The sequence below is a fragment of the Lytechinus variegatus genome, chromosome 5 (assembly GCF_018143015.1).
Source record: "Lytechinus variegatus isolate NC3 chromosome 5, Lvar_3.0, whole genome shotgun sequence".
NCBI lineage: Eukaryota > Metazoa > Echinodermata > Echinoidea > Temnopleuroida > Toxopneustidae > Lytechinus > Lytechinus variegatus.
The window spans coordinates 12,178,964-12,199,494 of NC_054744.1; the positions used below are offsets into that span (position 1 = coordinate 12,178,964).

The 20,531-nt window shown below is 36.5% G+C and overlaps 1 protein-coding gene across 1 annotated transcript; it reads left to right on the forward strand.

The window, feature by feature from the left end:
• The first annotated feature begins 1,288 nt into the window (after positions 1-1,288).
• LOC121415363 (homeotic protein spalt-major-like) lies at positions 1,289-18,504 on the forward strand. The gene is made up of 3 exons (XM_041608545.1): positions 1,289-1,400; positions 13,220-14,188; positions 15,145-18,504. The coding sequence occupies exons 2-3, from the start codon at positions 13,358-13,360 to the stop codon at positions 17,617-17,619; spliced, it is 3,306 nt and encodes a 1,101-aa protein (XP_041464479.1). The 5' UTR covers positions 1,289-1,400; positions 13,220-13,357; the 3' UTR covers positions 17,620-18,504.
• Positions 18,505-20,531: the final 2,027 nt, after the last annotated feature.

The window sequence follows — 20,531 nt, forward strand, 5'->3', positions numbered from 1 at the left end:
TTGGAACCTTTCTTGATGATTTTGGAAATCCATTTGTACATGAGCCAATGGGCAAGTGCAGGAAACGAAACGTTTGGTGCGACTTCACATTGTTGTAAAAAAATATATACGTCACAATAGACCCTATCAAAAAAAGACATTTTGCAGAAAATGCTGTAGATTGCGAATACCTAAGAATTATTTTGATTGGATAAAAAAAACCTCTGTCACTTTTCACATTTGCAAAAGCTTTTGCAATAATTGGTCACTATAGTTTGGCGGGTTCAGCCGATGGCATTGTGTGTACACAGTACACACGCATAGCTAGGCAACGCAGCGCGTGAAGAATTTTGCACGTTTTCATTATTCGTACAGCGACGACTTGAGTGTATGTTGGATAGGACCGTACCATTTTTGACCGGGGGGTGTGCCAATGAATGCAAGTGATCAAGAAGAGTTACAAAACTGAAGGGAGTGAGAAAACAAGGAAAGTGAGAGGGAAATTTATGAAAACAAGTAATGCGAGGAAAAATGACAAGAAAAGGAGAGAAAGGAGAAGAAGTGAAAACACGCAGCTGAGCAGTGCGCTCACGATATGTAAGTTGAACACCCCTGCACCGCAATGTAGCAGCCCGCCACTATACACGTAGATTGCCTGCACGATGCGAAGACAGCGGCGCGTATTAGTGACTGTGCGTTAAACGTCCCATTTCTATGCCTTATAAAAGGAGCGTTTTTTGTACACAACAAATTGATATGTGCCGTCATATGCGAGCAGCAATCCTACATAGCGAATGGTAAAAAATCAATGAAATGTCATTTTCTCAGAAAATTGAAAATGGCCGGTTTTCACTGTACCTTTTGTATGTCAATAGACAAATCATTTCACACCCGATCATGAATAGAAAACAAAATTAAGTCATCAGGAACCATACAAAATTTGAAATTCATGCATTTTATAATACATAACACATGGGGCAGCTGCTCGTTTATGACGTCACAAATCCAAAACTTTGAACTCTAATAACTTTCTTACTCTTTAACGGATTTTCCTCAAACCTTCACCAATATTTTTTACTATTTTTTCTGCTATTTTTACAACAAATTTTTCTTCAGGGTGAACTTCCCCTTTAATTGGAGGATGTATGTATTACATAATATGGATAAAGATAGCATAAAAGCACATACTCTAACTGTTATGTCTGTAAACAATCCCCCGGGAACGCCCAAGAAACAAAAAAAAAATTATAATTTGTATTCCTCTTGATTTCGATGTTAAACTTTGGCGCCCTCTGGCGATGAGGAAAGATAGAAAAAAGAATTTAACAGGTCGGGCGGAAGAAAACCGAGTGGAGAGAATCACAACATAGCGTATTTATTTGTCTTTCCACTTGATCCAGCTCATTTATAGAATTATGCAGGTAAGTTTACAATTAGCATGATAACAAGCTATCGTATGGTGTGTATTGCATTGGTGTTTGCAGATGAGAAATAGTCGAAATATCCATGCAAGCTGCGACTTCTTCTCTAGTTGCCTTTCTCTGATTGCCATTTCTAACACACGCTAGTGGTGAACGTAGGGTTCTTTGTATGTGATAGAGAAGAGGTGGAGGAGAAAGGAGTGGAAGCGGAAATGAATGACTGCAGTCGAGTGTGCATGCATGCATGCTGTTTCTACACGCATACACACACGCTGTGTATTGTGTACTCAGTGGTTCAGCGAGAAGACGCAGTGAGTGCAATGTGAGACTGAGTGTCAAGTCAAGTAGGCTATTTAGATCTGACCAAGTTAGTTTGCATTCTAAATTATTACGAAAGGCCTAATTAATAATAAGAATCAACTGTCGGTCTTGTAATATGGACCTAACTCCTAAGGCCTATCTAGTTTATTACTGACTGTAACCAGGTCCAGCAAAACTGTTTTGTGAGAAATTGAGAATAAATTTCTCTCTGACTAAAAAAACAAAACATTCGACTTTTGTCTTTGAGATTAGTCCAGTCAATATAGGGTTTGACCCACCACTAATTGCAACACTGGATATTCCACTGCAATGCTTTCCAGGAAGGTCCCCTGAACAACATACTAAAAGTCCCAAGAAATCCAAGCACTGGAAATTTATGAAATTTGCATATTATGCAAATTAGCCATAAAAAGTTAGAAAAATAAGGAAAATAGTCCAAAAATTACAAATTAAGTGTCCAAAACAATTTTATTTGAGCAAAAATTCATGATAAATAACTTTAATCAATGTTTTTAATCAAAAGTGCAAAAAAATCTACCTCATTTGCATAATATGCAAATAAGCATCCTTATATGGAAAATTGTCAAGATATTGTGAGTTTTCTCTCATTGACTGCTTGAAAATTTCAATAATGTTGAAATTTACATGCTGCTATCACTAAGGACGTTGAATAGATTCATATTAAGCTTAGTTTCTGTAGTGTCATTTGCATATTATGCAAATAAGTATGTAATAAATATTCAAGAAAACACACTGGTGATACATTCCTTAAAAAATGCAAGTAGATTATCTATTGAAATTTGAATATGGCAATGCCTTAAGTTACAGGAAGTTAACACCATATTAAAGCCATTAAATAGACAAGCATAGGAAAATCACAAACTTCATTTTATGCAAATTAGCCATAAAAATTTGCAAATGAGGAAAATAATCCCAAATTTGGAAATCAAGTGCGGAAAACAATATAAATTGAATGGAAGTTTATGATAATCTTTACAAATTTAATAATTCTTCAAATAAAAAAAATGTAAATAAATCTACATCATTTGCATATATAATTATGAGCATCCTTGATGAAAAAAACAACCCAGAAATTTGTATTTTTCTCATACAAACAGTTAAACCCTCATTCCAAAGAGACCAAGAGCTCTGAAAGACTGCTGTAAGACCATAAAACTTGCTTGATCTTTCAACGAACTTTTAAAGATCTCTGATGTCTTTCACGATTCCTGATAGATCTTTCAATGGTCTTTGTGATCCTCGTGAGTCCAAAACCTTTTGAAACGGTTCAAAACAGTCTTTCAGCGGTCTTACAGGAAAATTGTTTTTGCTGGCCTTTCAGTGGTCTTTCAATGAACTTTCAAAGTTCTTATTAGTCTTTCTATGATCTTTCGGCAGTCTCTCGAGATTTTTTTCAGAGATTACTGTAAGACTCATGAGAGATCATTGGAAAATCATCAAAAGATAATTGAAAGACCAGGCAAAGTCTATGGAAAGAAATCTGAAGGATCACTTGATGCATAGACATCTCTGAAAGACCATTGAAAGATCTCTAGGACAGGTGTCTTTCAGAGTTCTTCGAGGGGTCTTTCTGAGCCATTCCACAGAGATGACAAAATTCAGTGATCTTGGAGACTGCTGTATAAGACCTTGCCAATTTTTGGTCTTTGAAAGGCCCTTCAAAGGTCTCCCCTCTGTGAATCTAGATCAATGTATGACTACTAAGAATGCCTAGTACATTAATTATCAGCTTAATATCTGAAGTAGAATGTACATATTTTGCAAATAAGCATCCGGCATGTTATAAATAATCAAGAAAACTTGTGATATTTTCCTCTAAAATTCCACGTAGATTATGTAACCTTGATGACCTTGCTTGGTTGATATTGACTTTTTTCATGAGCAGTTACCACCGGAGCAGATACCCCACTCATATTGTGCAATGATGAGTCAGTTCTACATGGGTCTTACTGTTTGAATGCTTCATATATCTACCCAAGTCCTGCTCTCTCCTTTACTTGGTAGAGTCTTTGCGTTTCTTGCTAGTATAGTCCACGCTAGCATGCTCCTTGATTGTCAAGTGATCAGTACAAGATGTCACACCCAGTACAAATAAAAGCTCGTTAGCTTTGAATATTTGGTCCTTGTAGCACACCACTTGTCTTGGTGGTGAATATGAGTAACTTTCTTGGATCACGAGATCCCTGGGCATGGTTTATAAATACCAATGAGCATTTGCCCATACGAGCGACATGAAAGCCATTCATAAATTCATGATAAAGGCTTAAAGTGTATATAGACATCTTTTCAGATACAGGAATCATGATTAGACGTCCTTGCTGAATCCAGTTGCTGCTTCAGGATGAAGCATCCGTTTTCTGTTCTTTCCTCTTTGATGAATCTCCTAAGGATGGCAACTCCATATATTGTAGCTATAGTTTCTAAGCAAATCGTATGCAAATAATATAAATTTCCTGATATTTATGGCAAATGGAAATTCCTCAGTGAGACAATGAACAACCAAGTAGACGTTAACAGATGAAGGACTAAGCCAGATTATTGCCTTTCCAACAAGAGGACACAACATAACGGAACACCTTTAACATCACTATCAAATACCATCCAACATTGATTAAACAGTGTGTACCCATTCCAGGATTTGTTTGCCACTTTGTGTTACTCATTGGTATACCGTGAGGGTATACAGAGGACTAAACCTTTCAGAAATTATGGTACGACTAAGGATGTCTTCTGGAGGAATGCTGAATTTCATAGTGTCATGCAGATGTACTTTGGACAATCATACAACTCTCTGTACTGAAATCCGACAAGTCGAGCATAGGAGATTGAATGTCAATCAAGAGGACTTTGACCAGAACCAAACCATTACCCTTGTCTTCTTCCGACACAAGTTGCCTCAATGAGACACTGGACATAAATTGTGTCGGAAGAAAAGTTTTATAGGAAGGCTTGCGCATGTTGAGCATCAGCAAGGTGAAGCTCAGAATAGCTACAATGCATGAAGGAGGACCATAGAATGGTTTGTAGACAAGCCTATAGTACATAATTTGTTGACCGGATTGGCAATGATCCAGGCTGTAACAACTAGCATGTTGGAAGCCCTTAATATCATGCGCTATGACTACATTGGAAGACAACAGATTTTTTAGTCTTAGTATTTACCACTAATCATGATGATGATGACGCTGCTCTGCAAGTCCTGGAACCCTGTTGTGACCCAGACATAACCAGAGTCAAGCGGGTGTAGCCAAACTACTGAAGAAATTGTTAAAGAAAACAATCTGCATGAAGCTACTAGGCCAGATGGAATCTCTGTTACACTTCTTAATGAGACTACTCATCAGATCTCACCTGCCATAAGTTTGCTTTTCTTGGCCTCCCTTCTGTCGTTCTCATCGATATAAGAAAGGGATGTCAGCTCTAACAAACTACTCACCAATTTCAAATAATGTGCTTTGTTCTTGCCAATCGCATCATCTTGTCAGACTAACAACATGGCTTTAGGTTGTGAAGAGCACATTTCCAGTATTTCCCTTAAATACAAACTATATTAGGATAAATATGCATGCTTAGTGATAGCAGCATAATGATTTGAACAACAGTCAATGTGAGAAAATCAAATATCTTGACATTTTCCATATATGGATACCTATTTGCATAATATGCAAATGAGGCAGATTTTGCTAGCTTTTTAAAATAAAAACATTGTACTTTTTTATTCATCATTAAAATTTTGTTCAAGTTAATTGCTTTTGACATTTAATAATATAATCTTTGGATTATTTTCCTTATTTCCTATTTTTAATGGCTAATTTGCATAAAATGCAAATTAATTTTCAGGCATTGTGATGAATTCTCATGCTTAGTGATAGTAGCATATAAATGTCTGGGCAAGTCCAAGAAAAGGTCACCCTAGAAGGCAAAATTTCATCTTTAATTTAAGAAGTTATCTTTGGTGAGGTAAGAAAGCCCAAATGTTAAATTTTTAAATTCAATTAAGAAAAATCTGATAATATGCATATTTATGCTAATTTGGGGCACCTAATTTGCATAATTGGTAAAATGGGCGTTACGTATGGGACAATTATAAAAACTCATAGAAAATAAAAACAAAACTTGTGAGATTTAGTCATAGGTGGGACATGGACCCCCTAACATCTTATTACTTTTGGGGGAAAAAATGTGATGTCATCCAATTAATTATGCAAATTAGGTCTTGTCCAAGGATGGAATGTCCCATACGTAACATTTTGAGGATGTTTTTTTAAGTTATTTCTCATAATACAATACTTGCATTGTTGCATCTCTGGGAAGTTCTAATTTATAAAGTATGAAAATGTTATACCCCAAAAAGTTTCAGAAATAGAGTTTACTTTTTAATTAAAAGTTAATTAAAAAATTGTTACGTATGGGACAACATGTTATGTATGGGACATTTACACACAATGTCAATGGGGAGATTTGTGTACAAAGTGAATGGAGAAAAAAAATTCAAGAGTGCTCTAAAAAAGTGATTATTTACCTTTTCTTTAGTTTTTAAAGACTGATTTGTTATGAATACTGATTAATGAAAACAATTGAAGTGAAAAAATTGTGAAAATGGAAAAATATGAATAAAATAAAAAACAATAGAAATACATAAGAAATTCATGAAACCATGAAAAACAAGGAAAAAAATGTTGAAATGGCTAATTTCCTTTTCAGTCATATCAAATATGTCTCAATAGAACATTTTAAAAGATAGAAACTCTTTTGTTATTTCCATATTTTAAATTATTTCAATTTGTTGAATTATGGGGGAAATTGTGTACGTTCTCTATGGGGACAAAATGTCCCATACGTAACTGTCCCATACGTAACATGTCATTAATTTGTTTAATTAGAGTCTGTAATTAGAGGGATTTGGCTTATGACATGAAACTTGCCTTAGATATACTAGAGTATTGTGACTTCTATCACACTAAGTTACAAGTTGTCAAATGAAATACTTTCAGAGAATTCTCAACTTGAAAAAATTGTTTTAAAAATTGTCTTTTTTCTGCGTCCCATACGTAACGGCCCATCTTTTCTCTCTAAAAGGTCAAGGTCGAGGTCATGTGCCACCATTTTTTCCATGATTATTCTTCTCCTAGATGTCTACCATCATGAGGGTATTCAATCTAATCAAAGTCAAATAACACTATTTTTCAGGTCATTGAAGCCTCTGAAATGTCCCATACGTAACGCGCGCGAATTCTTGGACTTGCCCTGTCTACATAAATCAAATGTTTTCAAGCAGTCTATATGAGAACAATTACAATATCTTGAAATATTTCCATATAAGGATGCTTATTTGCATAATATGCAAATTAGGTAGATTTGTTTGCGCTTTTGAATAAAAACATTGAATACAGTTATTTATCATTACTTTTCGCTCAAATTAAATTGTTTTGGACGCTTAATTTGTAATCTTTGGACTATTTTCCTTATTTTTCTAACTTTTTATGGCTAATTTGCATAATATGCAAATTTCATAAATTTCCACTGCTTGGATTTTTTGGGACTTTTAGTATGTTGTTAAGGGGACCTTCCTGGAAAGCATTGCAGTGGAAAATCAAGTGTTGCAATTAGTGGCGGGTCACCCCCCTATTCTGGCTAGATTGACTGGACTAGATGGGACTAGACCAACCAAGGCTATATTAGGCCTTAGGGCCTAACAGATCTAATTTTGATACATGTTTTGATCTTTGCTAATCTAAATATAAAGGACTAACATTAGGGCCTAGATCTAGATGTAAAGAAAAAATAATGTCAACCCCTTCAATGATCCTATTTTAATATTGAAGATCTATGACTATGTAACAATAAATGTGGTAGCAAATTGAGCATATTCCATTTCCAGGTGAACTAAATTAAATCATACAATTTTTTGGGGGATAAAAAGTTAAAGTGTATGATTGCAACTTAAATAGGACCGATTCAAAAAATTTCTCTCTGACTAAAAAAACAAAACATTCGACTTTGTCTTTGAGATGGGACTAGAATCGGTCCTAATTTTGATATATGTTTTGATCTTTGCTAATCTAAATATAAAGGACTAACATTAGGGCCTAGATCTAGATGTAAAGAAAAAATAATGTCAACCCCTTCAATGATCCTATTTTAATATTGAAGATATATGACTATGTAACAATAAATGTGGTAGCAAATTGAGCATATTCCATTTCCAGGTGAACTAAATTAAATCATACAATTTTTGGGGGGATAAAAAGTTAAAGTCTATGATTGACAACTTAAATAGGACCGATTCAAAAAATTTCTCTCTGACTAAAAAAACAAAACATTCGACTTTGTCTTTGAGATGGGACTAGAATCGGTCCTAATTTTGATACATGTTTTGATCTTTGCTAATCTAAATATAAAGGACTAACATTAGGGCCTAGATCTAGATGTAAAGAAAAAATAATGTCAACCCCTTCAATGATCCTATTTTAATATTGAAGATCTATGACTATGTAACAATAAATGTGGTAGCAAATTGAGCATATTCCATTTCCAGGTGAACTAAATTAAATCATACAATTTTTTGGGGGATAAAAAGTTAAAGTGTATGATTGACAACTTAAATAGGACCGATTCAAAAAAGAAGAAAAAATAGCCCCCCCCCAAAAAAAGGAAAATTTTAAAATTCTGCCTGTGCTTGGGTCCTAGAGGAATTTGGGTAAGATGACCAAATTGAAATTAAAGGACAAGTCCACCCCAACAAAAACTTTATTTGAATAAAAAGAGAAAAATTCAACAAGCATAAAACTGAAAATTTCATCAAAATCGGATGTAAAATAAGAAAGTTATGACATTTTCAAGTTTCGCTTCATTTCACAAAACAGTTATATGCACATCTCGGTCGGTATGCAAATGAGGAGACTGATGACATCACTCACTATTTCTTTTGTATTTTATTTTATGAAATATGAAATATTTTGCTTTTCTCGTAATTGTCATGTGAAATGAAGTTTCATTCCTCCCGGAACACGTGGAATTCTATTATTTTAACATTTTGTGCTTCAGGCAAGGAGGTCCTAATCATCAAATTCGTAAAAAATTGAAATATTGTATAATTCAAAGAATAAAAAACAAAAGAAATAGTGAGTGACATCATCGACTCTCTCATTTGGATGTAACTGGCTCGTTCATATATATCTATTTTGTTGAAAATAAGCGAAACTTTGAAATGTCAAACTTTCTTAATTTACATCCGATTTTGATGAAATTTTCAGCATTGTGCTTGTCTGATTTTTCTTTATTGATTCAAATCACCATTTTTCTGAGGTGGACTTGACCTTTAAAGGGGGAGTTCACCCTGACCAAAAAGTTTATTGTAAAAGTAGCAGAAAAAAAAAAAATATTGGCAAAGATTTGAGGAAAATCCATCAAAGAATAATGAAGTTATTAGAATTATAATTATGATTTGTGACGTCATACTGTATGCCAGCAACTTTTCTACATATCATATATAAAAAATCAATTGAAAGTAATTTTCTCAGAAAATTGAAAATGTTTTTTGTTAATACATACATTGTATACCACTATAAAAGTTTTTATATTATATAACATGGGGCAGCTTCTCGTTTATGATGTCACAAATCAAAAACTTGACATTCTAATAACTTAATCTTTAACGGATTTTCCTCAAACCTTCACCAATATTTTTTATTATTTTCTCTGTTACTTTTCATCAAGGTGAACTGCCCCTTTAAGCTGAACAATAGGTAATTCATGTGAACAAATTGCATGGACTGAAACTGTATGGGCAAATGAGCACAAAATGAGATCAGGACTAAGGCATTGTTTATTTTGAAAAAAAAATGTTTTTTAACAATAAATGGACAGTTACCATTTTTTTTTGGGGGGGGCACACACAAACACAAAAAAGAGTTGTTAAAATTTCACGTTTTAAATATATTTTCATCTATGAAATGCCCATCTTTCTTCCATATTTCCTTGAAATTTGTTTTTAATTAGTTGAAAAAAAGTGGTATATTCCCTTCTTTATTGACTATGTGAGTTTATGTTAACCCTGTCACTGGATTTACTAACAACAATGTCTACATGTGGGACCAGTATAAATGCATAATATTCTGGCAAATTGTAATTTCACTCTTATAGTATGTAAATTAAAAGAAATATGCCAATGGATTTAAGCTAAGAATATGTATTTAAATAATTGATTTTCAAATTATTTATGACTTTGAGCCACTTAAATTTCATCAACTTGACCCCCCCACCACACAAACAGAGATTATTAGCAGAGCTACCAACTGGTACAAATTTTCCGTATTTAGTACTGACAAATGAGAATACCCTTGATGGTTTCATGCAAACTACTGATTTCTGAAGTTATGGTTTTATGTGTTATTCTAAGGTATTTCTTTAAAAATACTGATTTCCTCACCAAAATGCTGATTTTCAGCTTGAAAACTACTGAAATGCTCTTGTTCAGGTCGGCAGCTCTGATATAGTCTTACTCGTCAAGATGGATTCGCAGGGTATTATCAATAAACTAAAAGTTCATTGACTTAAGCCAACTTCATCTAGATTTAAGCTGACCAATATTCGTCTTGCCTGTATAGCAGAGTGGGACTATAGGTGCCGCTTTTCCGATGGCGGCGGCGGTGTCATCAACATTGAAATCTTGCCAAGGTCAAGTTTTTGAAATGTCATCTAAACTTACGAAGTATATGGACCCAGTTGATGAAACTTGGACATAAGGGTAATCAAGTATTACTGAACATCCTGCTGGAGTGTCAGGTCACATGACCAAGGTGAAAGGGTCATTTAGGGTCAAATGAATATAGTATTTTATTATATGAATTGTGTTTTCTTTAAAAAAAATAAATATTCAATATTTGTTTTTCAAAGTCAGCACTGCTGCTATATTGAACGACATAATGCAGGGGAGACTGCCAGATGCTCTCCACTTCTTTGTTGTAAATTCAATTCAAGTTGAGAACATGAGCCAAAATAAGTACAATTAATGAGTCAAATGAAATTGATCTTCTAGAGTGAAGAAATAACAGATTATTCCTAATTTTATTGATACTGATAGTTTCCAACCAAAAAAATGATATCAAAGTGATATTATCCAATAGATGGCTATTTCATGGATGTAAGATGTAAAAAACAAATTTCATGAACTTTGGGGGAGGGTTATTTTTTTTTTCCTGTAAGGTCAAACTTTTTTAAAACTCAAAATTTGGAAATGTGTATTACTTTAGTGGTTTTAACATTGTGACTAAGCACTAATTTAGTTGTTTAACCTGTTGCACAACTTAATATCCATTGTTCTTAAGATCAATATTATGGAAATTATGCACTTGATAATTGATTTCATAAATGAATCATTGTCTATAATAAGCAAAAATGAGAACATAATATTTGATTGGTCAGTAACCTTAAAATTTGACACACATCGAAAAGAGTTCTTGTCACCTCTAGATTTTTTTTCATCATGATAAAAAATATACAAATTAGAATTTATTATCTTTTATTAAGAAAGAGGACAGATCTGGGGAAATTCATTCATTGAAATGCAGATTACATAATACATGTAGCTAACTCTGTGACAATATCATTTGTAAAACTACTGTAGGTTACCCTAAATTGCTGCGATTTCAATATGTTTTTTATGAAAACGCAAATTTAATATTAAATGACTTGTCCATAGAACTTGTACAATGAATAGCTTCATAGACATGAAGATTCAGTTATGGGTTGTATTGTGTTGCTGAGTTGTGCAGTTACAAGTACATGTAAGTGTTTGATTGTGGAATCAGCAATTTATGTTATCTCAGTTATGAGAACTGCCAATGCATGACCTTGTAGATGTGCATGGCAATAGCAATAGAGTTATGAAGTGTGATGTCAATTGCCATGGTGTCATGGTGGGCTTGTTCTAAACAGAGTCACAGCTGACGATCATCTCTACATATTTGTATTTGCAAATGACTGGCTCGTCTGAAAAAAAAAGCATATTTCATTTCGGTGGGTTCATTTGTTTAGAACCAGGCTGTGATACCATGGCAACTGACTCCATCGCTTCGGTACTCTATTCAGAGTTGCTAATTTTCCGGATTTTTCCGGAATTCCGGATTTTTTCCTTTGCTGAAAAATATTCCGGGAAAAAAAAATCGATTGTCAAAGTGAAATCCGTAAAAATTTCCCCTCCAAATCTTGTCACGGAGTTCGCTACGGAGAGCGCAATTTCAATTTTGGATGGCCAATTTGCGCAGACGGAAAATTATTAGCGTTGTGCGCAGCATGAAGTTTAGCTGGTATACTGTACTTGCACGGTACGCGCGAGCAATACATTGCAGCAGTTGCAAACGCCGCCCTATACCCTGCAGGGATACGGGTGTCAGCGCTATCCCAGTCGGGCGATCGCCCGGTAGAACCGCTCGAAGCACGGCCCGATGTGGCTGCAATCGCCTGCTGCTGCGTGAGTGATTGGTTGTCTGCCGCGGGATTTCAGCTGAAAACCTATTTGCTACCATGAAATATGTGTTCTCTGGTGCGTATTCATCAATTCATATGTGTGAACTATCCATCATTTTGATAGAAATTGTGATTTATGGATTTTCAATAGTATAGGATTGTCTTGTTGATGAGTACAGTGAGTGAAAAAGGGCACCCCAGCTGCTACATACACCCGTCCCGAGTCGCACCCATTGGCCGCAGCATATTAACCCGCAGCAGGTTAACCCGTACCGTAATGAGTACGGGTTACATGATTTTTTTTTTTTTTGAGCACCTTTCTTGCCTATGATATGAAGTTTATTATGTCATTAATTATTTGTTATGTACTACTGTAGATTAATGATTTCAGCCCTCAGTCTAAAGAATAAGAAAACGTTCCAGCTTCAGGGGGCTTCGCCCTTGACCCCGCCAGGGGCCCTGGACGGGCCCCTGGACGGGCCCCTGGACCCCCGGCCTGGGTTTTCAGGATTTTTTTGAGCTATCAGTTAGCATCTCTGTCTATTAGAAAATCACACTTTTTGTCCAGGTACTAACAGTACACACCTCTGCTGTTATGTATCTTACCTGATGGTGTGCACAGAGTATACCGTAATTTAAAAAATGCAACAATGTTTATCTGCAACAATTTTCATCTTTATTTAGAGGCTCTCGGAGCTATGATTAATAGCAAATCCCAGACCCACTTCATGAAGACTTGTAACTACTATAAATTTGTCACTATTGTAAGCTACATGGAAGCTTTGATTGTGATTACTTGCTAAACCATGGTACTTGTCATGATCGCAAGGTTACACTAGTTTTAAATCTTTATAAAACGGGCCCCAGCAATGTTAGATTTTCAAAATACCTGACCGAGCTATCCTTTATGGGTTGTTTCCAGAGATTTGACCCTCACATGCAGTAAGGTACAACATGTGTTATCTTGCACTTATTAACACTTAATCATTTCTTCATTTGCTTTTTAGTAATGTGATGGCTACTATTCAACACGTTAACACCATACAGTCTGAAGGCTGAGAACTACTTTATTCTGATATCTTTCTTGAGGAAAGAGGCTTCCAAGAGAACCACCATCTTCATTTCAAAATATACCTGTTCCCAGAATGGATTACAGCAAGGCAGTAGAAGCAGCCATTGCTCAGGGTGCTGAATACAATCAGGCCATGAATGCCCGTGAGAATGGATTCATACTGCCATCAGACCAGCAAGGAGGTCCTCAAACTGCTCCTCCGGCAGTACCCAACATCCACAACAAGATGCCTTCCATGCCCCAGGCTGCCTACACAGACCAAAGAGAACCAACACCGAACCCCAACCACCAAGGCACCATGGAACCTAATCACCAGACAGCCATGGATCCTAACCATCAAGGCACCTTGGACTCCAATCATCAAGCAGGCATGGACACTAACCAACAAGGCACCATGGACCCCAATCATCAGGGCACCTTGGACCCCAACCATCAGGTTGCTATGGAGTCTAGTCATCAGGCAGCCATGGACCCTAACCACCGTGGCACAATAGACCCAGGCACTGCAACTGGGATGGAACCTAATCCCAATATGAACACCAGCATGGACTCTAACACTAATGTTCCAATGGAGGCAGGTTCCAACTTGAATAGCAGCATGGAGACTTCCACAGAGCAGAAGCACATTGCAGAGACAAGTATGGAAGAAGGCACCATGATGCCATCCTACGATGAAGGGGACGATGATGAAATTGGTAACCCTTCAAATCTCTTTGACACCAAGAGTTCTAACCCCATCTTGGTGAGGGGTAGTTGGCAGTGGATGTGTAATCAGTGTCCAAAGAGTTACACTAGTAAAAGTAATCTCATCGCCCATCTTTTGGATCATTGTGGGATCAAGCCACACATGTGTTTGGCATGTGGAAAGAGCTTTAAGCAGGTTGCCCACCTCAACACTCACAGAGTAAGTCCTTTTGTTAACATTTGATTATTACGAAAAAATACACACATAAATTTTCTTCTTTGAAGGACAAATCCACCCCAACAAAAAGTTTATTTGAATAAAAAGAGAAAAATCCAACAAGCATAACCATGAAAATTTCATCAAAATTGGATGTAAAATAAAAAGTTTTTTAAATGTTTTCAGCGTTATGCTAGTTTGATTTTTCTCTTTTAATTTTCTGGGGTGGACTTTACCTTTAATCATTTTTTTTTTCTTAATTTTCTCCAAATTTGATGTCAAGGTCAGACTGTAAGTTAGATTGATTTGAAAACAAATGTTTGGTTTTCAGGCTTATCAAAGTTCAAGTTTAATGTCTTTATTTCCATATCAGTAAAAAATCAATTCATATTTACAACACATAACATTATAAAAGCATTTCTAGTCATTAAATATTTACATACATAAAGAGAGCAGAAAAAAAATGCATTTCATAATTCATGTACAATAATATACATGTAGTAGATGAGGAAAAAGGGGGGAACTAAAAAGTGAAGCTTGTGGGTTAAATGTCCCCCCCCCCCGAACAAAAAGTAAGGAATATTGTTCTGTGTTTTGGTATGTAGTTAGTAGCGGTTGCTTTGGTGAATTTCATAATTGATCATAGCGTACATATGGACCAATATCAATGGCCTGGAGTTCTACTTTGAAAATATTTTTTCAAAATATAGTAGAAAAAATGTAAGGTATTTTTCAGTCTTTTAATGAGATCAAGAACTGAACTGTATGTTGATAAATTGGTATTGATAAAAATTTAAGCAGAGGTTCATGAAAGAGGAAGAAATCAAAGCATGAGTGAGGAATATTGGTACTTGAAATTTTTATTTTGTTGCATACATGTACTTTATACATACATGCACTGGGACACACATATTGCAATTTAATTGATTGTTTTCTATTTCTCACTTCTTTATCTGCAGGTAATCCATACAGGCAGAAGGAAGCACATATGTCCAATCTGTGGGAGGGGATTCAATCAGAGAGTCCACCTGAAGCGACACATGGTAACCCACAATATTAACGTTGCTTGCACATGTGAGCTGTGTGGACGCAAGTTTGCCTTCCCTTCAGAGCTGCAGTTTCACCACAAGAAGGTACATAGGAAGCGAAGCGGCCCTCCCAAGAAGGTCAATCGAAGTCCTTCAAGTGATAGTGACAATCTACAACACTTTAATGCTTCTGCAACCATGCACCCTATGATTGCCTCTCAAAATCAAATGCCTCCTATTGGTGGTGTCAAACGTCAGGGCAAGTATGCAAATATTCCTGAAGGAACGCAGTATATGCCATCTGGCAGGAGACGTACAAAAGCCATGAAAGCACAAGCGCTCGCTCAAATGCAGGCTGCTCAGATGCAAGCTGCTTATGGCAAAATGCCTGTAGGAGCGGTGAGGAGACCATCAAATGATCACATGCCTATATCTCCAGGGCATCTACCAGTTGGAGGAGACCACATGCCACATTCATCAAATCACATGTTGCAGAGAAATGACCGTACCCCACCAAGACATCCCCAGCTGTCTCCTAGAAATGATAGAATGTCTCCAAGAAGTGATCCAAATGCTGAAGGAGGTGATCAAATGTATCAGAAAAACGATCAAACTCCACCCAGAGGTGATCAGGTTCCCCAGAGGCAGGACAGTGTATCTTCAAGGAGTAGTGCCATGTCGCCAGGGCATGATCACATGAAACAGCAGTTTAGTCATGGTGGGTCACAGTCTCCTCGAGGATCGGAACATGGACCCCATGATGATGGTCTCCTTCCTGCAGAGCTATTTCAACCAGAGCTTGTTCACCCAGATGCTGGTAAGGCTGTCCTTCAGCCCGATGCTATGGAAACACTGCGTTTTCAGCCTACACGGAACTGTCCTGCAACCCAACGTTTTCGTAATCGATCACCAAATGATTCTCCAAGAAAATCCACAAAGAAGAAAGGAGCACCCCTTAAACCTGAACTGACTTGCACAGAATGTGGAAGGCAGTTTGCCTTTCCATTTGAATTGCGAGATCATTTAGCAAGGCACAGAGATGTACGACCTCATGTTTGCTCTGAATGTGGACACCAGTTCTTCAAGGAGCACCATCTTAAACAACATCAGTTGATCCATTCAGGTTTGAAGCCATTTAGGTGTCACATTTGCGACCGAGCCTTTGCTCTTAAGGCTAACATGCTTCGCCATGCCAAACTCCATATTAACAACCGACAATACAAATGCCAAATTTGTGACAAGTCTTTCTCGCAAAAGCAGACTCTCAGTAATCATATGGTTGTCCACAAAGATGAGAAACCATTCTCCTGCAACATCTGTGGCAAGAAGTTCAGTCGCAAGGTGAATCTTGATAGCCATGTGTACCTCCATTTTGGGAACAAACCTTTTAAATGTTCCATTTGTGGCAGCAAGTACAACAACAAGGGAAATCTCAAGAGGCATGTTAAGAATAAACATGGTTTAGATGCTGACTTGCAGTCTGATGGGGAAAAGGAGGAAAATGAAAGTGGAGAGATTGCTGATGATAGCCAGGAAGTTGATGAGGCAGGGAGGGTGGGTCTTGATACAAGTGAAGAGGTACCTGGTGAAGGAGAAGCAGATATGACTCAAGTATCAAGTGATGGCGATGTCAGTACTGATGAACAGGTACCTGCTACACAACCTAACTTCAATGAAAATCCACAGCCTCTAGCTGTCACACCTGGACAACAACCATCTTATGATTCTACAAACCAGGAAGACTTCGAAGAGGAATCCGCACAACCCTCAAAACGCCAGCAAACATTTGAACAAACTCCTCAACCGAGCTCTACCCAACAGCATTTTAGTGACCACCCACGTCCAGTGAGTCAGTCAAGTTATGAGGAGCCTGAACGTCCTTTGAGCCAAAGACATTATTCTGAAGCCGAAGAAGCCCCAACTCCGGCCCCTGCACCTTCACAACAAGACTATGTGAACCGGGAACATCCACGGAGACAAAGTTACGGAGAGCAAGAGCAAACTCGTGCCCCAGAGAGCTATGGGAACAGTGAATACATTCGGCAACCAAGTTATCCAACTCACGAGCGTCTCGCGATCCCCGAGGCATACAGAACTCCGGAGCATGCTCACCCACAGCCTTCATTTCCTGATCATGACCAGGCCATTCATCCTCGGAACTATGTCAGTCGTGAGCCTCCACGTCAGCCCCTGGTCTATACCGATCACCACCGTCCCACAAATCTGGAAAGCTATGTGCCTCGCGATCAGGTGGGTGGTCGGGAAAGTTACCCTCCATACCATACCCAAGCTGCCTATCCAAGGCATGCATATCATCATGTAGAGAGGTTCAAGATTGAACAAGGGGAGGCCATGGCACCACAGAATCCCATGTTAATGCATTCTAATATGGGACTACAGATGTGAATCACTGAAATTGTAAGTAGACCTCATGAAAATATGAATGTAGACTTGAACTTCAGAGTACTGATCATTGGATTGAAGTTTGAATCAATTGCAAGAAACTCTTCCCATCAAGTAAAGCATCCTGAAAAAATGTTAATCCTGAAAGATGTTGAATCTTTAATTCTATACTCCTCGAATATAAAACACCTCTTTCACAAACTCCATATATTGACGTATTTGAAATGTTTGTAATGCACATTGCTACTACAGAGGTGCTGATATGTTGAAAACAAGTTCATGGCCTCCCTTTTACTGATTTTCCCTCTTTAGTAAATTTCTTTTTCTTCAACTGAAGTTTTATTTTTCAATGTGCCCTCTACAGCATAACCATGTACTTAAAAAAATTGTAAATTTCAAACTTTTGTGATTTTTTTCTCTCTCAAACGAGCATGTACACATGTACCTTGAAAATAAATACACTGGTCCCATTATATAATTTTGTGACCTCCATCTTTGGTATACATTTCTAATGGAATTTAGATGAATTAATTTGTAAGTCACAACATGTACAAGAACGACACTGTACATGTTGTGTTGGTTACAGTAATGGCTAAAGCTGATAAAAAGTAAAATTTGTAAGGACTTGAAAGATGCTGAAGTATATCTTAGAATTTGTTACATGACTGCTTACTATTTACTAATTATGTTTATTGAATATAATTGTACAATTTCACACCATTCATGCTAGATTTCAATTTATATCAGCAGTTTGTACAGTGTTCATATATACATGTACATGTATGCAGAGGATGTGATATTAAACATGTACATTATATACACGTATGTACAGGCTTGTATCTACAGCAGTTTGAAAATATGCTTTGTAAAGAAATTGTAAAGGTAAATTTTAACAATTACATGTAGTAAAAAAGAATGTTGTATATGTTTGCAAATTATTTATAACTATGCTGTACTGTTAAACTCATAACTACAGTATGCTGTTTTTCCTTCTTTGTGGTAGTGCTTATGAAGAATAATAATTTATGGAGAATTAGAATTTGTACACGGACTCCATAAAATGGCATTATACTGTATAGTCTTTCAGAAATATGATTGTACATTGTATAATACTGTAACTACATACATTTATGATCATGTTTTACTTTAGTGTACAATGTGAAACTTTCTGTTTAGAGAGTCCTGACACCTGTATGCAGACAAAATGATTATTCCAATTAATGGGTTTACCTGACCAACATGAACACTGAAGTACCTTATTATCTAGTCGAGAGGACAGTTATTATAAGCCTACATTAAATGGGTTAACATTTGTAGCCAATTATGTGCACTTATGGGTTACAGATGCGCTCTTCATCTTGGCACTAACAACTGCGGGGCAAAAAGCACAATTGCATGATGAATTTGGCCTATGTTTTAAGCAAGTACAAACCCAGTCTGAGTGCATAATGCACAATTTAATATACCGTACACTTTAATAGAATATTAGTGCCAATGGCATTATAGTGGGCACAGATACAGTATGCAGGCAATCCGTCTTTTTGCTACGCGATAGCTATGATCATGTCTAAAAGAAACTTTAATATTGATTGTAATATTGGAAAATCAGATTGTAGCCATTTTTTCTGCCATGAATTATTATGTCAACCCATTTTAAGAAATAGATTACGTAGAGATTTGATTTTATGGCTAAGTAGGCATCTCCAGTATTTATATTTACAGTGTTTTGTTTTCATCTACATGTAATTCCCTTTAGTGCGCTGTATTGCCTCCAACACAAGCACACCTGCGCATTATTTGTATTACATACATGTACCTATATAGGTCTATGTGAACTATTTTTTTTTTATAGGTACATTGAGAGAATCTTGTAACCAATTTCTTCCTGTTCATCTGATTATGATGCTCTTCACATGTTTAGCCTGTTACAAATTTCTAATGCCCTTAAAGGCATGGTCACACCGCCCGAGCGTTGTTGGAGCGGTCGTGGAGGGGAGAGAAAAAAATCATCACCGCCCGCTACCGTTTACCATTTTCGATTTTTTCCCCAATTTTGAGAGCGAAATTCTACCCTCTTCCTACCGCTCCATGACCGCTCCAACAACGCTTGGGCGGTGTGACCAGGCCTTTAAATCATGCTGTTATACTTGATGTTTTCATCCACAAATGAGAATCACATATTGTTTGCATTGGAGGAGATGTCCAACACTTCCCCGGGTCTTTTTCAACTGACTTGTTAGCTTTAATTACAGAATAAATTTATTTGATCATGTTGGTTGGAGCATGGTGTAATACATAGGCAATGACAGGAAACTTTAAGAATATGTGTGTACCGGACATAGCAGATATCGGATTTATGAAAAATTAATTGAATGACTGAAAATGATTGAAACAACGAAATGAAATACCTTGTTCTGAGGTTATACAACAGGAACTGCATAGGGTGATGTTGTGTAATCAACAAAATTTGTTAAGATCTATCATGAGAGTAAAGATATTTCAGAAAGATATTGTTCAGTCATAAACTAGCTCATGTACTAAGCTCCTATGATCATTATCTGATTGGGAAAAATTGTTTGACCCAGTAGGCCTTAACAATCTTTGACCAGACTTTACTTTTCAAATTTCAAGTCAAATATTCTAAAGATTGAAAAAATTAAAATTGAACTGTGCATTGAACATGGAAGACAAGGCTCAAACTGGCATTTCAATTATACTGTACATTACGTAAATATTGCTGGCATAATATTGTGTTCTTAATATTCCTTTATTCAGTTTAACATGGTAATCAACTCGCGAGCAACTAATTGGAATGCCTTGTAATACCCATTTGCAAAGAAAATTATCAAGTTTATTTTAAAAGTGCCAAAAACCTCTATTCACATGTATTACCTTATAGATTATTTTTCTGACCA

Bases quoted from the DNA above. Each gene is read 5' to 3' on its own strand.
- LOC121415363 (XM_041608545.1), top strand. From the start codon at position 13,358: ATGGATTACAGCAAGGCAGTAGAAGCAGCCATTGCTCAGGGTGCTGAA. The intron at 14,189-15,144 runs GTAAGTCCTTTT...CTTTATCTGCAG, and splicing joins CCCACCTCAACACTCACAGA to GTAATCCATACAGGCAGAAG.